At 33.9% G+C, this 25,396-nt stretch overlaps 1 protein-coding gene across 29 annotated transcripts in view; it reads left to right on the top strand.

The window, feature by feature from the left end:
• Positions 1–25,396, top strand: part of trol (terribly reduced optic lobes) — a 1,082,793-nt gene that overhangs the window by 688,836 nt on the left and 368,561 nt on the right. Inside the window, exon 2 of one of the 29 annotated variants that reach the window (XM_072534019.1) lies at positions 23,304–23,449. The exons of the other annotated variants lie outside the window; for them this stretch is intronic. Coding sequence (XP_072390120.1) covers positions 23,359–23,449 — 91 coding nt within the window. The 5' untranslated portion in view covers positions 23,304–23,358. The remainder of the gene's footprint in view (positions 1–23,303; positions 23,450–25,396) is intronic. 29 annotated transcript variants of the gene reach the window in all.

Genomic DNA, 25,396 nt, shown 5'->3' with positions numbered 1-25,396 from the left:
TAGGCCAATTACATTGCTAAATGTAATATACAAAATTCTTTCTGGTATAATCTACAATAGATTATTAGAATACTCCGAAAATATAATTGGTGATTATCAAAATGGATTCAGACTAAATAGAGCCACACCTAGAATTGGAAGAAAAAAATTGTCCTGGTTACGTAATATCAGAAACTGGACAGGACTTGGATTTGAGGAACTCTTAAGAACAGCTGAAGATAGACAAACGTTTGCCACCATAACCGCTAACCTCCATTGATGGAGACGGCACTTGAAGAAGAAGAAGAGCCACTACAGATAACATATTCATACTAAGAACGATACAAGAAAAAGCTTATGAATACGACATAGACCTATATTAGACCTAGTTCTTGAGGCAGTCATCAGAAAAACCAATATAACCTGCCATATAAACACCAAATCAGTACAAATTACTGCATATGCAGACGATGTAGCCATCATTAGTAGGAATAAGCCACGACTAATGGAATTGTTCAAACAAATTGATCCTGAAGCAAGAAAAAGAGGTCTCAAAATAAACGAAGCAAATACCAACTATGTGACAGTCAAAAGAATAACTGACAATGAAAATAATATCACAATAGACAACTATACTATCGAACGAGTGGATGCCTTTACATATCTCGGCACAAAAATCAATCAGAAGAACTCCGTAAGTAGCGAAATTAATGCACGTATTTCCAGTGGGAATCGTACATACTATGCTAATAAAAGATTGATGACATCGAAATTATTAGACAAAAGAACCAAAATGACTATCTACAGAACACTGATTAGACCCGTAGTAACCTATGGATGTGAAACTTGGGTAATGACAAAAAAAGATGAAGCCCAACTCAGGACATTTGAGAGAAAAATACTGAGGAAAGTATATGGCCCGGTACAAGAGGAAGATGGCACATGGAGAATCAGGAGAAACGACTAGGTTAATGAGTTAAATGAAGGTTATGACATTGTAAGATTTGTGAAAAGTCAAAGACTGTCATGGCTGGGACATGTGCAGAGACAAAACGATGCAAAAATAACAAAGAAAATGTTACAATGGAAGCCCATAGGAACGCGAAAAAAAGGAAGGCCCAGAACGAGATGGTTGGATGACGTGGAAGTCGACCTGAAAACAATGAACATAAGACAATGGAGAAGAAGGGCACAAGAGAGATCTGAATGGAAGGACATAGCCAGACAGGCAAAGACCCATCCAGGGTTATGATGCCAAAAGAAGAAGAAGAGTGAGTCGTTTAGTATTTAGTTGTCCTGATTGATAGTATCACGTTTTTTTGTGCTGTACACTCATCAGACCTAGAGTATTTTATTTTGTTCTAGAAGATCTAAATTTTCTAGTTATTTTTTGAAAGAGAACAATTGACTAACCACGATTATAATAGTGTTTAGTCTTTTAAGGTAACAGCATAGGCGGTAGTATCGGGTAATAATCTACTGTGGGCGATAGTAACTCTTTGGAACAATTTTTTGTAATTTCTCAAAATTTCGTATAGCCAATTTTAATTGTCTCCAAATTATGTTGGTCTTCTTATTATGTTTGACTGTTTATTCTACCAATTTCAATTTCCAAGCTGTATATTCCGTAAATAAACAGAAGTTTGGCCACCAGATCCTTCGTTATAGTAGCCTCTTCTCAACAAACAATGTGTATGACCCACCAGAAACTGTAAACCAGAGATTTAATCGGGACTTTGCCTTTTTCCCTACTATATAATTATTATATCTACATATTTCTAACGATGTTTTGTTATTTATAAACTATTTTCAAGGTTTTAACTTAGCACTCTCATATTTTTCTTTCCTCGATAGTTTTAGTACTTTTCTCCTTGCCTTTTTTTATTTCTTGTGATATTTCATTTATTAGTTGATCATTCGTTCGTCATCTATGCTATTTATGTTTCTGGGTATTCTTTTATTGTTTATTTTGTATTACCTGGTTAATTTTGTTGTCTTTTCCTATGCCACTATTACACTATTGGGAGAATCAAGCGATTTATGACAACTCCATATTTTATTCGGTTTGTCAACATTATACTTACTTCATTTTTATTTGTTTCTCTCGGTTTACTTGGTTCATTACTGAAAACTAAAGAGTTTTATATATTTTATTCCTTTAACTATCTTTAGCTACGCCACTGTTCCGTGCTTTCCTCTCGGAAGTTGCCAGCTTCTGAGTCGAGGGAAGGAGACGATGTGACACTCGAATTTTCATTGTAATAAAATTAGCGGGAGAAAGTTTGAAGCGGTCAAAAAGGTCTTCCCAGATCTCGAAAATGAATTACAGACAAGCCTAATTTACATTTAGCATGATGTGTTTGTCACAAGAAATGTCAATTTGCAGTGTAAATATTTTTGAAATGTCCCGTAACTTCGCTTAAGTATAATTCTTTTATCTTTTTTTGTGGCGTGTCTTTTCGGCTGGAAAATATGTATATAAGATATTGTTACTCTTGTGTATTAGGGCATTAATATTTTTTAAAAGCAATTTTATTACAATTGAATGAATGGAAAAGGAAAGTGTTTTAAAAGTGTGTAAAATATTTGAATTCGTAGCAGAGAGCTTTTTGGCTTATAAAGCCACTCTCATAGCTATGGTTAAGTGCCACTACTAGACAGGGATCTTCTTCTTCATGTACCATGTCCTTTCAGAATGGTGGTTACCATCATAGCTATCTTAATTTTATTCACTGCCACCCTAAATAGCATGCTTGTATCAACACCATACCAATCTTGCAAGTTCTTCAACCATGAGGTTCTTCTTCATCCTGGACTGCGTTTGCCTGCTATTTTCCCTTGCATAATATTCTATAGCAATCTATATTTGACATAGACTTGTCATTAGACAGTAATCCCACTGGTGAAAAATACAAAATTTGATCTTCAAAAGTTAAAAAAAAAACATCTAAAAGCACATTAGACTCTACACCAAAAACAAAAAAAAAATTGGTTTATAGTATCATCTCCGGGGAGAAAAGACTGATACAAGTTGTCTTCCTGCCTCGAACGCTCTCCAAGGGGCTTTGTGTATTGAAGGCGAAGTACCCCCTGCTTATGTCCACCTCTCTTTAGACTTTCGGTATTTTACGTACAATGAAATAAAAACAACTTTTTGTAGTGAACTAAAAAGTCAGCCGCAGAGTCTAGGAAGTGCAGATCCCCGATAGGAGGCCCCCTAGAGAATAAGGTACTCTAGAAGAGGCTAAGGTTCTCTATTTTGAGAGTTTTCAGGCCAATTGACCAATGGGAAGATATTCAAGGCCTCTTCTAGAGTACCTTACACTTTAGGGGGCTTTACGTTGTAGCTCTGCTCCAGCCAACTTCCTAGACTCTGCGGCTAACTTTTTATTCTTCTACAAAAAGTTTTTTGTATCCTCCGTAAGTAAGTCAATGAAACAAACATAAACGTTCTGTCTAAACTCATAGCTTTTTGTAAGAGAATGCGCATACGAAATAGTGCCTTTCTAGTTCCTACACTATTTCTAAATCCAAACTACGTAATAGCCATTCTACTTTCGCACAGAAGAAATACTAGGTTTTGTATAATTCGTCTAATCAAACTGATTAGTCTAAAATCGCTGCATTTGATGGGTCTGCTTTTCTTTGGTAATGGTATAAACAGTGACTAATTGCAATTATCTGGTATTATTCCTTCGTTGTACATTTTGTTAAAGAAAGTGGTTAAGTAGGTCATGTTTTTCTCGCCCAAAACTTAATGTGTTCCTCAGCAGGGTTTTGATCTGGTCCAGGTGCTTTATTATTTTTGGCTTGCTGTACCGCTTTTTCCACTTTTGATTTCAGTATACTGGGACTTCTATCCAACTGATTGTCACAGGTAGTATGTGTAAGTGTATCATTTTCTCGAGAAGCATCGTCAAAAAGGTCACTGATGTATATATCACATTTTTTGCACTCTTGTTCGTGATTACAAATTTTTCCTTCTGCGTTTTTAAGTACGTGAGCATTTTTCAACTTCCCAATTTCGGAGGTATATTTAAGTTACCTGTGGAGGTTGAAATTGTCGTGTTTTTTTTGTAGATCTTCTTGATGGAGGAATTCCATCAGGTCCAGGATTTCGTATGTCATTCACTCATTTTTTGCCAATATTTGAGGTGGTTTCAAAGTCTCTCTTACTTCCTCTAAAATCGAGTTCTGTGTGTGGTACCACCATTCGTTGATGGTTCTGTTTTCGTTTGGTATATTAGTGATTTTGTGTATTTTTCTATTTATCTGCTGTGATATATGTACACATATTTGAGCGTTTTTGAAAGGTTCAAATAAATCTTACTAGGCTTAGTTGGCTTTGTCGATTGGCGATTTTAATTTAATTCGTATTTTTGAGCAGAATAGATTATAATGAGTTTTTACATCGTTAATATTGTTTCGGAGTCTGTGGTTTATTAAGATGTAATCTATTTGATTTCATACTATTCTACCTTATTGTCCATCTTGAGGGGAATTCCATGTGTATAGGCGCCTTTCTGGAGGTTACAACCAGGTATTTGTAATGACGAAGTCATTTTCTTGGCAAAATTAAATTAGATGTTCACCTGTTTAATTTCTCTCTCCCAAGCCAAGGTTTTCGGTAATATTTTGCCTTATCTTCTGCCAAACTTTAGCGTTAAAGTCTCCCATAACTATTGTTGTTTCGTGTTTCTTTAATAGTTTTAGCACTTCTTTTATTTAATGGTAGAATTCTTTAATTTTTTGCTCGTCTGCGTCAACAGTGGGGACATAATCTTGGATTATATTTATATTTACAAGTTTGGCATTCAGCTGTATTTACATTAATCTATCTGGTATTGGGATAAAATTACTGACATACTTAATAATATGTTGTTTAATAATTATTGATACTCTGTTCCGATGCATATGGTCTTGGTTTCCAGATTAATAAACGGCGTATCCGTTTGCTATGGAATTCGCTGTATTTGGTCATCTTGTTTCACTCACCCCCATGATATTAATATTTAGTAATTACTATTTAAATGGGAATAAGCCACAATAGTTAACAAGGTTAAAGTACGTTTATTGACGTTTCTTTTTTATTAATATTTAGATTGTCCATTTCAGAGACTAGATTTCTCAGCTTACCGGCTTCATATAAAGTTGTTACATTCCATGTAATCCGGTCCAGTAAAATTATTCGTTTCACTAATCGATGCAATGAAGACTTTAATAGGGAGTATTCTTCTTCTTTGTCAACCATTTTCCATCTACTCCTGAATGTAGGTCTCTCCCAATTTCTTCCATCTTTCTCTATATTGCGCCAATATAATCCACTGTTTGCCTGCCACTGTTCTTATGTCATCTACCCATCTTTTTTGAGGTCTTCCCATGCTTCTTGTTGTCGTCCTTGGTCTCCATTCTAGAATTCTCCGTGTCCACCTGTTGTCATTATATCGGGCTACGTGACCTGCCCAGCGCCATTTCATTTTTGCAATTTCTTCCACAATATCCATAATCTTCGTTCTACGTCTTATCTCGGTGTTTCTAATCTTGTCTCTTAGTGATATTTCAAGCATGATTCGTTATGCTCTTTCCATAGGGAGTATAATGGAGTGTTTTCTCGTTGCCTTCCACATACAGTGTTTTAGCCGTATCAATCTAATATGGTAAAAAATAGACTTCGATTGTGTCAAACTGAGGTCCGATCTTCGTCTCGTACAAGAAAACTTAACAATAACGAAAATTCTTGTACTAAACCAGGAAACATGAACATGAGGAAAGTCAGTGATTGCTGCAGACCATAATCTTGATTTTTTTTAATTATTTTATATGTAGTTTCCTTTTCTACTTTAACAGTTATCTACTATCTATCAAAACATAGTTTAGTTTTTAGTTTTTTATAAATTTTTGACAATCTTTTAAAAGGTTACAATTTTTTTTACCCAATATAGTTACTTGCAGTTTACTGTATTTTTTGATAAATTAAAGATTATTTTAACGAAGAATATGTTATTTACCACATTTAAGAAGGTTAAATAAGGTTATTTTTTGTTAAATATTTTATATTAAAATGACAAAAATATATAGGGAATATACAGTGTGTAAAAGCCAAATGGAATAAATTAATTATTTAGGTTACTGTACATATTTATAAAAAATCTCGAAACACGTCAAATTTAAATTAGAACTTGACATTCTTTAACGTGAAAATGCAACCCCTACCTTCAACCCCCTTAGAATGACAGGTACAACCCCCAATTTTTACAATAGGAAGTATAGGCTTGTGATATATCGTTTGAAAGGTCTTTTCATTTTCCATTCAAAATAGTTGTCCCTTTCAAGTTTATTAAGATTAATTAAGATAAAAATAAATTAAAATCATGTGGTTACCGAAATTCGCTACAATACAATCAAAAACTAAAATGTAATGCAAAACGTAATAAAATGTAGAACACGAAAAAGAACTATGAATGTTAATGAAGTAGATGTTATGTTAAATAAAACTGTCTTCTATCTTCTAACATTATTTAACATAACAGCCGTGATCGACCTAATCGCAAGCGTTATTCGTTCTTTTAAGTCATTTGAATCAGAAGGTTTAGTTTTGTACACATGGCTCTTCACATATCCCCATAAAAAGAAATCTAATAATGTAAGATCAGGTGATCGCGCTGGCCATTCAATCGATCCTAGCCTCTCTATCCACCGATTGGGGAATATTGTATCGAGGTACTGCCGGACATTAAGTTGGTAATGTGGTGGTGCTCCATCCTGCTGAAACCATATAGTATTCGCTGGAACTTGAGGGTTTCCTGGATCAGGATATAAATTTGACAACGTTGGAATGACATCATTTTGAAGTAGTGAAAAATAATTGTTGCCATTCAAGTTGCCCTCAATGAAAAAGGGACCAATGATATTGTTTCCTACAATCCCTGCCCAACTAACCTTTTGAGGGTATTGAGTGTGTTCTTCTCTCATCCAGTGAGGATTTTCTGTGGCCCAGTAGCGGCAATTTCGCCGATTAGCGTGACCGTTAAGTGAAAAAGTACACTCATCAGAAAACATAACGTCTTCTAATTGGATAGTATTGTTATCCAACATTTGCTCACAAAAAAAAGTTCTATCAAAATCGTCTTCCATGAGCTCCTGAGTAGGTATCATCTTATAGGGATGCAATTTATTTTCTTTTAATATGTTTACTATCGATGTATGGCTAGCATTGAATGTAGTGGATGCCTGTCTACTCGATGTATGTGGATTTTCCTGAAACTCAAGCAACACATCTAATTTGAGTTCATCACTCAGTGCATTGGCAGCTGCTTTTTTTATCTGCCTTACATGAACAAACTCGCAAAACTGCTTCTCTATTTTACTTATTGTTCCTTGGGGATATAGGCGATAAATTAGGAAATTTCTCATGAAATAGGCGAGTTACTTCCTGTTGTGTTCGGGTGTTATCTCCGTAACCAATCATTTGTAAAACTGTTATTTTATGCATTTCCGTTAATCTAACCATTTTTGAGAATTGAATTGAACGAACTTTTTACTTAAATTAAAATACTGACAACTTAAATAAAACAATTTACTAACGCGTGTTAAAATAACGTTGCCACGGAAATGCTTTAAAGTTTTTTAATGGTTACCATCTAAAAACCACATTGCTATGGTTTTTGTTCACTTTCTCATTATCAAGACCTAAACGGGAAATAAGTTTTGAGTATATTTTAACGAATTTCGGTAACCACATGATTTTAATTTATTTTATCTTAATTAATCTTAATAAACTTGAAAGCGACAACATTTTTGAATGGAGAATGAAAAGACCTTTCAAACGATATATCACAAGCCTATACTTCCTATTTTAAAAATTGGGGGTTGTACCTGTCATTCTAAGGGGGTTAAAGGTAGGGGTTGCATTTTCACGTTAAAGAATGTCAAGTTATAATTTAAATTTGACGTGTTTCGGGATTTTTTATAAATATGTACAGTAACCTAAATAATGAATTTATCCCATTTAGCTTTTACACACTGTATACAATTGTCTGTGAGACGAGAGCTTTCCATTTCTGTCCAAAAATATGACCTATCTGGTTAAAGGTTAAAGTTAAATTCTAAACATTACTCCTTATGTATTTTCTTCTTCTCGCGCACCTATTTAATTAGGAAGTATTCTACAATCGCATATTTTCTTTTCAGATGTAGCAATAACTATAGTGATTCCTGTTAAAGCTATTCAAATGTGTATTGTCTTGAACGTGTCTTGGAATCGTTAAATCGACAATAACAATTTATATGTGTGCCCGTTATCGCTGTGTATAAAATTAATGGAGACACGTTAAATCGTTGAAATTGGAAATAAAAACATTGCACACGTGTAAAGCGAAAAATAGGCCAGTTAACGCATCTGTAGTTGGGATAGTACTGGACAAACACAGCCAGTCGTACTTATACTCGAAAACTTTTGTAATAAAGTTGTTATATCTCGTTTTTCTAAAATATTTGAATGTGATGTCGCTTGTCACACTATATAAATAAAAACTAAATCAATAAAAAATCCTAACTAACTATTCTCAATACCTGGCTATATACTATAATATAAAAAATATAAAGGAATTTTTTTTGTAATTGATATAATCAAATTTAAAAATTATCCAAACCAATCAGTTGTAACATCAAAATATTTTCGGTCGTATCAGACATCATCAGTGAGTCCTAGAAAGTAAGTAAATCCACTTTAACACGTTCACGACGGCATTAAATTTGTCAGTAACATTTACTGACGTTACCAGATCCCGTATCTGGTAACACTGTCTACTGTTCGGCTCATAGTTTCACATTGAATATTTATTTTGGAATCTGTAGGATATTTATCAAAATCTAATTTATCTGTTTCCTGAATGTCAGTCCATACATCTTCCTCAGCATCACCTAAAAATAAGATAATGAGAATCAAATTATAAAATTCATTTTTCTTCTTACCAATTTCTTTTTCCGATTCAGAATTATCAGTTTCTATATCACTGGATACTTCTTCGTTCAAATATATGGATTCTTCCCCATCAGAATTGTCGCTATCTTCACTAGGAGTGTATTCAGGATCTTCATCAGACAAGTTTTTAAATGGATCACTATCATATTCACTTTCAGTTTGTATCCAAGCATTTTGGTGCTTGTTCAGCACCAATTTAACCATTTTTTCGCCTCTAGACGACATTTTTATGGATTTTAATAAAAAAAACAACACACTTGTACAATGTTTACATGTACAAGTACCTATATGTACAATATAACACTAATAACCAGATACGGAGTTCCGGTAAATCCCATAGCGTGAAAAATTTCTTTGTGGGACGTTACCAGGTGCTGGCATCTGGTAACTTAAAACAAAACTAAAATATAAAGCACATTATGACGATTCCGTAGGTACCTATATCATAATATTTAGTTCATAAATAGCCATTTTGTCATTGTCGGCGGTAGCGCAAGGTCTCCAAATTTCAGTGCAGGTTGAACGTAAAGTTTATACCAGACCCATGTATCTGGTAGCGGCGTGAACGTGATAATGTGCAGTAAAAGGGTAAAATTTTAACGGGTAGTAAAAAACATGTTATAGGTATATTAATTACTTGACAAACACGTGCGTATATCCACTTCCAATGAGGTTTAAAAACCTTTGTTTTATATATTAAAATTTATTTCAAATTAAAAAGTGACGACATAATGTCGATAATTAAGGATTTAACTAAAAAAGATCCTTCCAGCGTTTCCTATTCTCTATTAACTTATTCCAGCCATTCAATTGCTTCTGGGGAACATTCCACAAAGTCTTGGAGGTTTCCACGATACAAATGATTTGGGCAATCTAAAAAACAGTGGTTTCTTGGTCTATTTAGGAGATCCGCAATAGCACGGTGGACTCTTCGCATGACCCCATTTGAACAGCGAGTCAACACACTTACCATATCCCGTACGTATGCGATTAAGCCCCGCCTAGGTGGACCGGGGCAGATTTGATCCTATGAAGCCTCGAGATGGGGTGAATATCTAGAAATAGTCTGATTCCATTGTTGGCATCCATCTTGTTAACCAGTGCCAATGTATATCATAAATATTATCAATTTTTAGGGCAGTTCTGATTGGAAGATTTCTAGATCTCAGTCGCTGGTCATCTTTTGTGATGTGTAGTATATCTTGATGGATTGGTAATTGTACATTGCTACAATTTTCTGGTACTCTCTCGCTAATGATCCTGTACGGGGCGTAGATCTGGTGGAGTAATATTACTTAAAATAGGGAGCCATCTCACTGGGATTTTATGTGCCAGTGAGTGCAGTTTGTTACTATGTGTATTATTTAGCGATACTGGTGCACAATATTCTGCGACTGAAAAAACTAAAGCTATCGTCGAGGTCTGAAGTGTGAAGGCTTTTATATATCACAAATACCAAGGCGCATGAGAATATCAAGGTAGTTTCTTTTGTAACAAACATAGTCACAAAAAGAACTAAAATATTGATATACAGAACTCTTATCAAGTCCGTCCTGACCTACGCGCCAAAAACGTGGAGGATGACAAAAAGCAATGTAGAATTTTTAAGCTGTTTTAAAATCCTCAGACGTATTTATAAAGGCGTAAAATAAAATGGATTACGGCGCAGGCGCTGTAATTTTGAGCTTTCATGCCTTTATAGTAATGCTGATTTTACTAGCCCCATCAAGATTAACATGATGCAGCTGCCGAAACACATTTATAACCAAATAACGGATGCAGTGAGAAGGAGAGCCATGGTTTAGGGACCAAGTGGAAGAAGACTTGAGAGTGCGCAATTGAGAAACCAAGGACAATGATGGAAGGTGATCCTGGAGCAGGCCAAGATTCACTAGGTATTGTAAAGCCAATGATGAAACTAAGGTTATACAATTGGAGAGCTGTAACATAGAATAAAGTCCCAAAACTTTTCGACGAGCGCTTTTAAATGATTTATTTATGAGAATAAAAACGAATACAAAGCAAATGGTAAATTTTTAACACGTAAGTAAACTGCAACCCGCATATTTTAAAAAATGTTGTATTGTGTACCCAGTATCCCCCTTTTGTGCAGGGATATAATAAAAATCCCCCTGCAATTTAATAACAATTGTATATAAGTAATTCGAAACGTGAGTTCAATTCCCGTTGTAAAATTGTTTTTAAATTTTGGATTAAAATAAATTTGCAATTTATACGGAACACGATTTTTAAACGGCTTTGTTCTACCATTACCCCGTATTTGTAAACTGTGAAAATTAGTGCCATTTTACGCAATATTATCTATGCACATAACATAGCAGTAAAGTAGGTAGAAGAATAGTTGTTTCTCGAGCTTTATTTCTACCGTCGACGGTAAAAAGCGCATGAATAATAATATTACCATAAACTACAAGCTCTAAACACATTTTTTACGTTTATTACCAGAACCTAGACCGGTGTGACCAAACAGAAACATTTCATGAGAACAAGAGATGGTGATGATTTATTTGTATGAAATGTTGTTGTAAAACGAAGGACTTAATTAACTTTGGGTGGATTGATAGGTTGATAATAAATTATAAGCACATAAGAAAACTGTAAAAATTATTATACACAAGTCAAAAATTGCAAGGTAAATGGTAGGAACTATTACATGAGTATTCCCTTCATTTTTACTCTTATCTATTGACAACATTACAAATGTATGAACTCTATAATAAAATTATTTATGTATAAATTTGAGCAACATGCTTTAGATTTGGCTAACGTACTTTTTTAATTTATTTTGTATTGATAAAATTGACATACCAATTCTAAATTTAATCCCTGTGCTACTAATTTTTTTTTAACTTCCCATTTATTTACAATCTTTAATAGGTACTATTACAAAAAGTAAATTGTGTAATTATTTTACAAGTAACATGCAAGATTGTTAGGATAGTTTTCAAGCCTCAGAGCATATTTTTGGAAGCAATTTGTAATGTCTTCTTTATAAGTCTAGACTGGAAGGTCATGAGTAATGAACTGATTAGGTACATACTGGTACATACCATGGAGCATTTGTAATAACCCGTAGGACTTTTGATTGAAGTCTCTCGAAGATATCTACGTTAAACCTGGACGCTGATCCCCCCTTCATCATCTTCTTCTTCTTATTTCTTCTTGTATGTAGGCTTTAAAACCTGTTTCTTCTTCAATATTATCCTTATAAATTGTTTAAATTATCGCACCATCTTTTTCTTGGTCTGATAATACTTCCTCGTTCATTTGGTGACTTATCTCGTACTATTCGTACTATCCTATCCTCTGCCATTCTACTAATGTGTTCGTTCCACTCCTGTTTCCATTTTGTCACCCATCTATTTATGTCTTCTATATTGCATGCTCTTCCTATGTTTTAGCTTCTCTCCCTATCCAACAGACTTTTCTCTGATATTCGTCGGAATATTTTCATCTCTGTTGTTTCTAGTAGTCATCTCGTTTTAGATGTGTCAGCTCTTGTCTCTGCCGTGTATAGATTCTTGTTTTTGTATCTTGTCTTAGGTGTTTGTTCTTCCAGATTGTGTCATTAAGAGATCCCGCCACTTTACTTGCTTTTAAGCTTTGTTGTCGTACTTCTTCTTCAACATCTCCTTAACTAGTTATATATATTCTATTCCCAGATATATAAACCTTGCTCCTGCTTTATTATTTTCCCATCACTTTCCATTTTACATCGAAGTGGGTATTTAGAAATAAAATTAGAATCGCCCTAATGATATCCAATCTCCGATAGGAGAGGCACTCAAAGTAGAAGAAGGGTATTTAGATGTTTTCATACATTTGGTTTTTTCTGCTGATATTATCATATTTGATAATATGATGATACTATCGTGTCTTTGGAGCTCATGTTGTCTCGGCGATTAATGAGGCGTCGTCTGCATAACATAATATTTGGATTTTTTGTTTCCCATTCTGTATGAATGAATGGACACAAAATAGAAAAAAAGAATGAAATAATCACATAATCAAAATGGAGGAGACCCATCGTCAAAATAGCAAGAGATAAGTGACCAATCGGCAGAAGAAGTATCGGACAACCACGCAGAAGATAAAGTGGCAACTTTACATAGAGGTATTAATCCGCCAATGAACAAGCAGAATTGCATATAAAGAGGAAAAAGAAGAAGAAGAAGAATTTGTGCAACGTTCCATAGAATGGGATAATAACCCGTTCTTAGGATTGCATTGAAAATCTGTGTCGATTCTAAATTCCATTTTTGGAGAGTTCTTTAAGGATTTTGGTGGTAATCAGATCATATCACAAGGAGACTTTTTAGAGTTTCAGTTTGATCGTTTCTTCTGGTTGTTTGGTAGAGAATTTTTGCAAGGTTATTTTCAGTTGATACTGTGGTTTTAAAAACGGTTGGGTCTCGTTTGTTTTGTCAAGGTTGTTTTTGTCTGGAAGGTTTGGCTGGAACACATTCACCAGGTGATCGGCAAACATTTAGGCTTCTTTTTTGTTGCTCCTAGCCCATCTTCCATTATCTGTTTGAACAGGAGGGTTGGTTCTAAAACCGTTACTAGCACTAAGCTTTTGTAAAATTTTCCCCTAATATCTATGTCGGTTTTAACCTTTCTCATGGCACAATACAATGCTAGGTTAAATAACAATAGGAATAACGGATTTCTCTATCTAAGTCTAGAGTTCACGCAGAAAGCCCTTGCGGTTGTCCTTCCAATTCTTTATTTCTAACTTTTGCAAAGGATTTATTTACACGTATTAGCGTTACCGCAGCCAGTTTTTTTATGTACACCTATCTCAACCATTGCGTTCTATATTTATTTTCAGACGATTAATTGAATCATAAACCTGTTTAACGACTATAAAAATCTGGTATGTGTCTTAATTATACTCCCAATACCTTTTAAACATTTTTAGAATAGGAAATAGATAGATAATTTGTAGATCTTCCATGCCTGGAGCCTCAGTAATCACCTATTTCTTCGGCCAAGGGTAGTAATCTTTGTAGCAAAGTCAGTCCTTTTTTCTTTTATTATAATGTTGAAATACCGTTCTCTCCGCAGTATGTATGTTTTATTTCCAATCGTTTACTATTGTTTAATAGATTTTACTTCATGATCCCCTTTTTTAATTATCTGGATCAATGTTGTTCAGTCTTGGAGATTAGCTGTTTTTTAAGATTTTTATAGCATTGCTAATGTTTTCTAGACTTTGTGAAGTTATTTATAGTTCTTTCATTTGCTACTGCTTTATTTCGTTGTTTTTATCAGTGACTTTTTAAATGTTAAGGAATTATTCTAAATATTTAGTCCATAATTTGAATATTTTATTCTAGGCGGTAAGCAATTCTTGATTTTTATATTAAACAAAGTTAGTGTTCTTAGATACGAGCCTCTTTTATGTCTTACTTTTCGGTAGAATGTTTTATTTTGACGGTGTCTATCCTCTTTCTACTTTTGCAATTTGTTCCATCTGTGGCTGTTTCCTATTATAATTGTAATTTCATTTTTTTTGTCTCTTTCCTTTAAGATTTTTTTCTGTTTCTTTTCGTCTTTCCTTCAATGCATGTCTCTGCTTCTTTTTTAATAGTTCTTTTTATGGATTACAATTTCTGACATACTGGGTGACAATCGGGAGCCGGATGTTTTAAGAACACATAGTACGAAGCTTGAGGGTTACGATACGATACGTTTATCGGAAATCAAGAATCAGTTATCACTACGCAGTGGCTTTTTCCCACTCACTTTAATCTTGGTAGGCGTGGAGCGGTTCCATCTCGCAACACAATCTTAAGATGGATAATGAATTTTAGAACAACAGACAGTGTCATGAAAAAAAAATCAACACTGTCCGAATAGAACAGTAAGAACTTCTGTAAACATACAGACACTGTTCGCCCGAAAACAGGCATTTGAGCTAAACATTAATCGGGAATCGTTTAGAAAAATGTTTCATAAGGACCTAAATGTTCACCACTACAAATTGCAGATTGTCAAGAAATTAATGGAAAGAGATGTTGAACAACGTGAGGATTTCGCTACGAGAATGCGAGTTCTTTTGGAGGATCTCTGAAGTTCTCTGAACTTAGGTCAGCATCTTCTAATGAGCGACGAAGCTCATTTCTATTTGGATGGAACCGTTAATAAACAGAATTACAGATACTGGCCTCCTGAAAACACACGAAATCTCCATGAGCGTCCTTTACATTCTCAAAAAGTCACAGTGTGATGTGTCATTGGTCCGACTGGCTTTATTGGGTCATTTTTTTTCGAAGAGGCTGGCCATACCGTCACCGTTAATTCTATTCGCTACGTTGACATGATCCAAAATTTTTTGGTTCCAAAACTACTCAGAAAATGGATAAACATAAACAATGTGTGGTTATGGAGGATTTCATAAAAAGGATCGATAACAGCATCCAACATGATAGGTTACCTTGTTGATTACAGTATTTTCCATACTTAATTAGATTGTAAATGGCATAATGTAAGCTTCATTTTGATTGTAATAAAATAGTATTTTCCTTGCAAATTTCTTGTGTACCATTTAGTTCAAAATCTTCATATTGCCAATTGTCACCCGTATATCTTCCCTTTCCTTGTCATTTCTTTCCAAAACCTAAAATATATTTCTTTCTAATTATAACAGAAGAAAAAATAAATCAGATCAATAGATCAATGAATTGTTGAATTGCCGAAAGGGTTAAAGGGGATGGAAAAAACGTAAATCAAAATAGCAACATAGTTTCTGACTTCCCTAAAAGGTATATTGAGCTATTAGAAGATTATTTATATTGGAGAAAAATTGATTATTCCTCTAATTATAGACTTACTGAAAAGAACCATTTTTGATAGTTCTCGTATATATAAAAGTTGACAATTTCCATCTAATATTATTCAGGTGGCATAGCGGAATTTTACGAGATAAAGTTAGATAAATTTGTTTGTATAAAAACAAAGAAATAGTTTATATTATTCCGTGTATATTATTTTATTATCTCGTTAGTAGGTCGTTAAAATAGAAAAATGAGTAAATGACAAAATATTTGTTTAAACGTGACTAATGAATGTAAAGTAAATTATTAGAGCAAAAAATTACGTGACTCATTTTATATAAAGAAAAGCGATGAAAACATATAAACTAAATTTTTCTTTTAGTTTATTCGACATAAGGTTTTTTTGTAAGATTAGATTCACCCCATGCTAAATACACTGGGCCCGCAAAAGTCACCGGACACTAAGTTTAGTTTAAGTAAAATAAAAAGTATTACAAAAACTTAAAGTCAGAAATTATTTTTATTGTATGTTCAATAAAAAACCATAAAATAAAAAACAAATTCCAAAATATTGCCTAATGTAGCAACAAATAAAAATTTAGATTTTTTTTCCTGAGATAGATATTTTTCAAATCAAAATTATAAAATATTTCTTAAATATGGATGCAAAAATCGAGTATTTCTTCCTTACGCTCAAATAACAGCTCTTATCCTTTCTGGCATAGACTGGATCAAAGAAGCAATCTCGTGTTGCCGTATTTGTTCCCACTCGTTTATTAGAGTCTCTTCTAATGCTACCACAATTGTAAAATCGCCATAATTTTGCCTGACTACTCTTTCCAAGCTGTCCCACAAATGTTCTATCGGGTTAAGGTCTGGACTTCTAGGAGGCCAGGCTAAGTTACTAAAAACCAACATCTGTAAACTGTTGCATTGATATCGCGGCTTAAGAGAGCATGCTCTCCTACAAAATGCATAAAAGCTAACACATATTCTTCCAAACATTCCATAGTATACCAATCAGCATTAAGGCAACCTGCCCCTAACATAAGAATATCTGTATGTGCTTCCAAAGAAATACCGGCCCCTACCATTATACCTACACGACCAAACTGTATCCTTCTCCATACTCTTTGAATAAGCACGTCAGAATTATAAGCGTTGTCTTTGATGAGCTGCATCCAATAAAAAGTCTAGTAGGTACATTACATGATATATATTGTTCGTTTAATCTTCGACATACGGTGTCAGGTGAAACTATGGTACAATGAGTATCTACCACTCTCCTAGGCAAAGCTGTAGCATTAACTGTCTGCTTTCGAAGCACTTGAAGTCTAAGAAACCGATCTTCCACGACGTTTGTTGACCTTAGTCTTTCCTGTACTTTCCTTGGTCCTTTCGTTGGTCTTCTCTAGTAAGAACCAGTTTCTCGAAATCTTTGTAAAAAATCGTATACATATTGTGATTCGCGGAATGCTAAGCATATTTGTGATATATCGAATATCATTTCATATCATCACTATGAATAGCAAGTGCTTGCGCTACTTGATCTAGCCTCATTACAAATGTTTCTTTGTTATTAAAAATACTTTTTTTTCCGAAAAAATAGCCAACATCGACCAAAAAGGAAAACAATTAATTTAACAAGCATTATTTTAAGAAAACATTCGATTTTTGAGGGCACCTTAACAAGAACTTTCTTTTAAATCACAAAAAATAAATTTTTTAATTGTTTAAGATAACAAACTTATGGATGAAAGCTTCTTATATTTTCATAAATATATTTAATTACTTTCCATGGCAATGTAACAAAATTGAAAGGAGAAATCTAGAAAAAAAATTTCGGAAGATGCATGCCATTTTTACTTGAATTGCACATAATCTCATTATTGAACTAGTTCGTTTAATTTGTTCTTTTCTCTAGACCAATCCATCATTCTCTTTTTAATTGTACTTTCCTTCGTTTCTTATTAAGATTCGTTACTTTGAAGATCCGATTCAATTGATCTATTTGAAACAAACAAATCGAATCCTAAAAATTGTAGTAGCTGAGTTTGTTTTTTCTCAATATATGCTAACACTTTTTTAATTTCGGTACCATGAATCATCTCAGTTTGTTTTGTAGATCATTACATGGTATGTCGTGACTTTTAAATATTTTTTTCATTTTGGTGAATGCTACTCTTGCCGGTTCAATCTTTGTCGAAGAATCTTTAAAATTAAACGGTAAAACTGACCATTTTACCGGTATGGAAAAATCATAATTACCTTGTACAACGGATCTTTCCCACACAATGTGACTGTGCTCAGCTTCGATAAAAGATAGAATTTCGTTCTTAGTGGACCGTATAATGTAATGAAAATCCCACTTTTACAGAACGAAACGATGTCTAGAAGTAATATATTTTGTGTAGGCTTTTCAACTAACACTTTCCAGAGATTAGGTCAAAACCGGGGTCTTTTTTGATGACTATTTCACTAGACTATTTTTTACTGACAAAACGTCATAGCAACGCCACGTTTCCTACTGACAAAACTCCTTCCTGTCCTTGATTTCTCAGCGAAAAAAATATGACAGATCTGTCACGAAGGAGTCTGGTAATTTTACTGTTGTCAGTTTGACAAAGGTCATTGAGGCGTAATCAATTTTGGACAGGTATAATGAATCCCGACGAAAAATTAAGATTTTTGGAGTTCCTACGGGTGAGAAATTTTACGCTTGAAAGATGTACTACCATAACGGAACTAGCAAAAATTCTCGAGGATTATGACGTTAACATGAAAAAAGGCAATGGCGAAGACTATAAAGAGTCGTCTGTAAAGTCAATGTGGAATACTACATCGAAATTGGTACAAGAAAAATATTTTACGGAGTACGGCATAAAAGTCGATCCTTTCACAGATATATCTTTTAAATATGCGAAATTGGCCAGAGATACCAAGTAAAGGCAGCTTCAAAGTGTTCAAGAAAAGAGAAAACTCAGTTTAAAAGCATTATCCACCGAAGAACTATTAAAAGTCATCCAAAGCTACGGCGAGGAAAACCCCGATGGAACACAAAAAACTTTTTTCACCTTTGCTCATTTGAATTTGCTTGGAGAAACAATGAGGCTGTAAACTGCAAGATTCAATTTTTCCAGAAGAAATTTGATGTTATGAGAGAATTTACGGGCCGAATTGAATACACCAGCATGTTTTCCAAAACAAATCAAGGCGGTTCGAAAAGTTTGGCAAGCAGCAAATGCCTGGTAAGAAATTCATCAAACGAAAATTTATGCCCAGTTAGATTATTTTTAGAATTAGGGGAAAAAATGATGATGGATCTTGGTTCAACAACTGTCCACTTGGAATCAACATAGTATCTAAGTGGACAAGGTGTTTCTGAACAAGAGATTAGATTAACGGGTCACTCAAGCTCTCTAAACCCATATCTGCAGCTGGATTCCAGTCCCCACCAGAAGTTGATCGAATATCATTCGAGAGAAAATTACTTACCGGCAAAATTTTCTTCAAATAGTTCAGCTATGTGTTGTATTGTTCCCAACCCATATTATCTTTAAAATGGGTAGGTTATATTAGTGGAGAATTATATTGTAGTTTCAATTGGAGAGGGATTTTCTAGATGACATAAAAGATGTAGATGTTCAATTATTTTTAACAGGCCAGAAATTTCTCGTCATCTTAAATTTTCCAATTATTTTTCCTTTTAGACAAAAATGATTTTACGGAGTTTTGATAGTGCGATTATAAATAGTAGTAATTTTTCATATTTACCTAGAAGAGATTGATTACATTCTAAATTTTATCGACTGAAAAGACATACATGAAAAATGATTGAAAAGAGTTTCACTTAAATTAATATCATCCTACAGAAAAGCAAATAATACATAACTGAGTACCTCCCACGACCATTTTTTTAGTTAATATATCATAGTATAGGATTCTAATACTAAAGTAGATCTATAATTCACTCAAAATAAAAATAATCATTTTATCAATAATATTATCAGTGAAATTCAATCTGGTAGTTATACATCGTTATAATGTCGGTGATTTGGTTATCAATAACTCATGAACAACTCATTGTTATATTTATATGCATAAAAAAGCGGAACTAATCGAACGTTATGTGTGTACAAATCTAAATATATCAACAACGGAACTTGCTACAATAGATGTAACCAATTTGTTTAATCGATATACCTAATTTTTTTGAGATATATATCTGATATATACTCAACGCGTAAACATTACGATAAGAATGACACCAGGCCAGTAGCGGGGATATTTTGGCTACGTTTCTTAAAGATTTTATATGATTTTATCCATAATTCTTTGAGTTTCCATTTCTGAGCTATCCATATACCTACACCCATTATAGACAAGACAAATTAGAAAAAAACCGTTTTTTGATATTATTCTTTGATAAGGTATCTAACATCTGTTTTTGTTAACGTTGGTGATAACATATGTAATAAGCAAAATATGCAAATGATTAAACGTTATATTTTACTTATAAAAAATGCAAGGGAGCTGTTATAAGAGCGCTAATGCTGTCGCGTTGATGACGCGGAAAATGGAGCGCATAATTTCCAAGTTATTATGTGACCGTAGTTGCGTCGCGTTGAGATCACATTGTCGGCGTTGTCAGCGCTACGTATACCTACCTTAACTTAATGTTATGTATAACCTATGTGCAACGCGTGAACTGCGCACTACTAACGCGACCGACCGCGCTACCAACGCTTGCCGTCTGGATAATGCGGACGCTCCGACAACAATGTCGTTCATCTAATTTACTCCTTAAATTTATGACAATTTTTTTTTGAAAATACTTTTGAAAGTATTTGAACCTTGTTTATCTGACCATCGAACGCAATTTTTATTTATTGACTCCAACATTTCAATGGTTTATTTCTTCTGGTTTACAGAAGCTTAAACCTGCACTAGCTAGTACAAAGATTGGCTTTTTGTATAACATTAATAATGATCCTGCTTTTTCGACTGTCTTTGTAACGATGAGATTACCAAAGAGAATTGAAGTACTATTGTAAAAATAATACCTCAATCAACCATGGGAGCTTATCGTCTATACCTTGCCTAGCTCAGTATCTCAAGGGTGAGTTCGTCTTGTCTTAAACTAGGGATTGAACCTGAGTTCTCAGTTGATAGCAAATAAGACACATTTTAACCAAACATATTTATTTAAATGAATAAAAAAACAATAATTAACCCTGCCAAAGCTTAACAGTTAGTAAGTGTTACTTATTGCTTCGATGGGCTGCTTGTGTGTTCTAGCTGTTGGGTCCTCCAATTGGAATTTGTGGCTTCTAGAGAGCTGCAGTCACACGTGGCTGTATGTCCTGACCAATTATTGAACTCCAAATAAGGTGGTTGATATAAAGCCAATAAATCCAATAAACCAATGAAATGTCCAATAAAAATAAACTGTCCAGTAAACCAATAAAGTTTTGATACGTCCAATAAACTAAAAGGATAAGAAACAACTTGCGTTAGAAACACATTCAAAAAGAAAGGTTTAACTTCCTTGCCATCTTACAAAATTACACTTAAACAAATAGCATATGGCAAGGATAAAATGAAATATGAATGTTACTACTTAGTTAAATTCTGTTAAAGAGTCCTAATGCATATATCAGAAAAAAAATGTGCTTTCGAAAGAAAGTAAGGTTACATTGGAAATGCGGTCAGAATTATAGAATAAATATCACAATGAAAGTACTTACCCCAAGAGAATTTGTAGACTATAAAAATGAGTCTTATAATAATTTTTGCCTTCTTTTATAAATTTCAAAAAGAGGCAAAAAATAATCCCACTACAGAAAAGTTGTTTTGACAGAAAGTGGGAGACTGAATGAAGTTAGCACAGATGTCATAGGATGTTGCTATAGATATCATGAAACTAGCTTGTCAGTCAACACGGAACAGAATAGTCTGCCGAACAAAAGTGAGAGGGCGAATATTTATTCTATGGGACAGAAAGAGAGAAAAAAAATAAAGACAGAGGAAGAAGAGAAAAAACATGGGGCGCCAACTATTTTTATAAATAAAAAATAGTAAAAATTAAACTGAAGCTAAAGAAATTAATAATTAATAAACAAATTAAAATGAAATAATTATTAAAATATAAATTAATAAAGATGTGACGTTTATAACGTTACATCTTCCTTGCCGAAACTTAACAACTTAATATTAAAGCATTTTTCACTAAAAAAAGTAAGACAAACTGCTGAAAAAACACCCGTGCAATGGTTTAATAATGAATTAAGTTCTTACAGATCTAATGTTTCTCTTATTAAACACATTTCAGATGCCACTAAGGATCCTGATTTGTTCAAAGTATGTAAACAACAAAAATTTGAATATAATCGGCAATTACAAATTGCTACAAAGTCAGCTGACTGTAATTTTATTACTGATCTACCTCCAAACGAAATAAATCAATGTTTTACTACAATTGCAGAGAATATAATTACATCACTTCCCACTGTTAATGTCGATGTCCTCTTTAATTATAGAAATTGTCCTTCTCCGAGCAAGTCCTTTTTTTTCGTCCCGTTGTAGAAGAAGAGGTCTCTCAAATAATAAAGTCTCTTAGTAATTCTAATTGTAGGGACGTTCACGAAATGAATAGCAAAATTAAAAAAAAAACTTACCAAATAGTTTTAACACCTTTCACTCATCTTATTAAATTAATTCTATCTCAGCTTCATTTTTTATTTGAAACATTTTGTTCTATGACGTACAGATTATTGGTAAATCATTTTTTTTTCGTTTTCCCCCCTCTAAGATGGGGCTTTTAGGCGACGACCCGGGGGTAAAAGTGGTAAACTGTTATGCATCTTTATTGGCGTCTTAAAATTGACATTCTCGGCAAAATTCAGCTCGTTCGGTTAATTTTTAGAGGTTCAGTTGCATTTTCGTCTCTGACAACTGAATTATTTAGCTTGTTCGTATGATTTTTAGAAGCATTTTTATGTACTTATGTACTTATGTACTATTTTAGCATAGTGGCATTTTTGTCTTTGACGACTGAGTAAGAAGTGACAACAGTACATTCAGCCTTGAAAGACGGAGTAAAACTTGCCGGACTGTACATTAGCGTTACTTTCTGTCTGTGTCTTTACATGTTTACAGACGAATTTAATGCTTCAATTATTTTATCTAAAAAAATGTTTCCGCCAATAGACAATATTATTAAAAGCACACATTTATAACATTTAATCAAAACCAAACGTAAGTGAATGTATATATATATTTCAAGAAGCACTTTCAATTTATATGGGTTTCAATAAAAATTTAAATCCTGTAAATTAATAGCCACATTGTAGTATATACCCTAAGCACAATAAAAATTCTAGCTTATGAAAAACATATCAGTTGACAGGAGCATTAAATCATCAGTCAACGACAAAGTTTACGCTACTAATGGAGACCAGCAATGCACGCACTATATCGATGTTTAACGATTTTATTAAAGTATAATAAAGGTTAATTGTTGTTTGTTTTCTTTTTAACAGAATAGAGCTAACATGTGCACCGCTCTAATATAACTAAAGCGTGTCATCGAGTTTTATGCTGTCCACTTGCGTCGTTACGATGAAGAAGGGACCGCTCAGTTCGGTGTTGTATTTGGCCATCGTTCTGTTGACTATTAAGCAATCAGGTAATGTGGGTTTCTCTTAAAGAATATTTAAAAATATATATACAATTATTATTTAATTAATATCTATTCATAGTCGTAGTAGAAGAATCAATGAAAAAATAATAAAAAATAGTTTGTTTAGTATTAAAATCATAATCAATATGTGTAATTCATTCGGATTACGTGTCCATACTGTTGCATTTATTAATTTTTCATCCCCATGATCCCTTTTCTGAATTGTTTTCTCTCAACAATCTTTCGTTTGGATTTTTATAAAATATGATCTTCACCGTACGATACATCCATCTCCACACTGCTAGAATCGTTTTTTTTTCGTCGTATTTTGTTAATATTCACGTTCCACCATTACAGAGTAGGTTATTTTTTACCATTGTATTTAACTGTTAAATTTTTCTTCCTTTGCTTATACTGTCATCGCGTGCCTTCGTCTGTGGACCAATGAACACGTCGACGCACACCGCCCCGTTTTTCCACCTCCTAACCATTTACCATTGGCCGATGGACTTGGAAATGCACATATCGATACGACATAAAGTGTATAAAAAGGGTGCATTTTCCAAGCCATAGGTAGTCAAGCCTAGCATTAGCTCGGCTGCCATGTAGGTTCTCCTACACCCTGGGAGCCTCCTTCACGGGGCTCTGCTCCCTACTTGTCCTTAGATTTTTTTGCTCCTTTTTCACCACCAAACTGAGTTTTATTTGTGAGAGATTACTTAACCCACCAAATTGCGATAGAAACGCAGAGAAAACTTCGAATTGGCTTGTCGAAGTCCTTTGTAGAGCACCTAGGGAGCTGAAATGGAGTTGTTTCTTTGTGAAGACCCAAACCTCCCTATGGTGACAATACCTATATGCCAACTTATACTATTTAATCTCATTACATCTATTGTTCTTAGCGATTTTCTCTTTAATTTTTGCTTTTCTTTTTTCTCGTTCCTTCTTTTCTTTATCATTATTTTTCTGTACCTCTAGTTCTTCTATAGTGCTATTTGTTACTTTTTTCTATTCATCTATAACTTTTTTGTGCTGTACTTTTAAGTCGTCCTTGTTCTACATTAAGATAATCTACTTAACTGCAAATCGTGATTCCCATTCAATGACATTTTTGTTCCAGTTTATTACTGCAGGTTCTGTACATATTTTGAATAATTTTGAAGATTAAGAACATCTTTGTTAGATGCCTCTATTTACATAGAAGCATCAGCGTCCTCATTAAGGCATGGTGACACTCCAAAAATTATTGGCTTGTCGTCTGCATTGTCCATCTCAAATCCTCTACCAGATGGACGGTTGCATGTAGGGATTTTCCCACCAGAGTCTTCATTTGGTCTGTACGTCATGTTACAGATGTTCCTCTTGGTCTTTGATCTTCTACTGTACGCAACGCTGCAATTCTTCCCTTGCTTCCTGCATCCAAAAGAGTTTCCTTAGTCTGTCTTGCAGTCGTAGAATAATAACTTCATGATGCTGGATAACTTCATTTAAAAGGGTGTGCTCTTCATAAAGCGAATTTTGCACTTGATCTACCCTTGATAAAGTTTTTTCGATGCTTATTTTTTTATTTTTCGAAATGGCCATTAAATACATTCTACACCTATGTTTCAGTCATTTCAATAGTAGTAAGCTTTTATTGTTCAGGAATATTCGGTTTTCTGAAGCTTATTGGAGCGTTGTACATGGTCAGAAGTAATTGAGTGCCATGTTCAACTATTTCCTCTATTCCAAGGTCTGGTTCGTTGAATTTTTACACAAATGGGTCAGAATTTTTCTGAAACGTATTAAAAAATTTGATTTTTTCACGGCCTGAGGTCGATGATACACTCTCGCAGCTAGTTGTTACATGTAGCAAGAGAACCTTTTCTTAAATCGATGGTAAACTTCTTCTTCTAACCTTTTTGAGGAATACTGCTCTGCTGGCTTATTTTGCCTTGGAGGTTTGTACAACAA

This window comes from Diabrotica undecimpunctata, chromosome 6, assembly GCF_040954645.1.
Source record: "Diabrotica undecimpunctata isolate CICGRU chromosome 6, icDiaUnde3, whole genome shotgun sequence".
NCBI lineage: Eukaryota > Metazoa > Arthropoda > Insecta > Coleoptera > Chrysomelidae > Diabrotica > Diabrotica undecimpunctata.
Note: the sequence above shows the minus strand (reverse complement) of the source record. Positions and strands in the feature narration are given on the sequence as shown.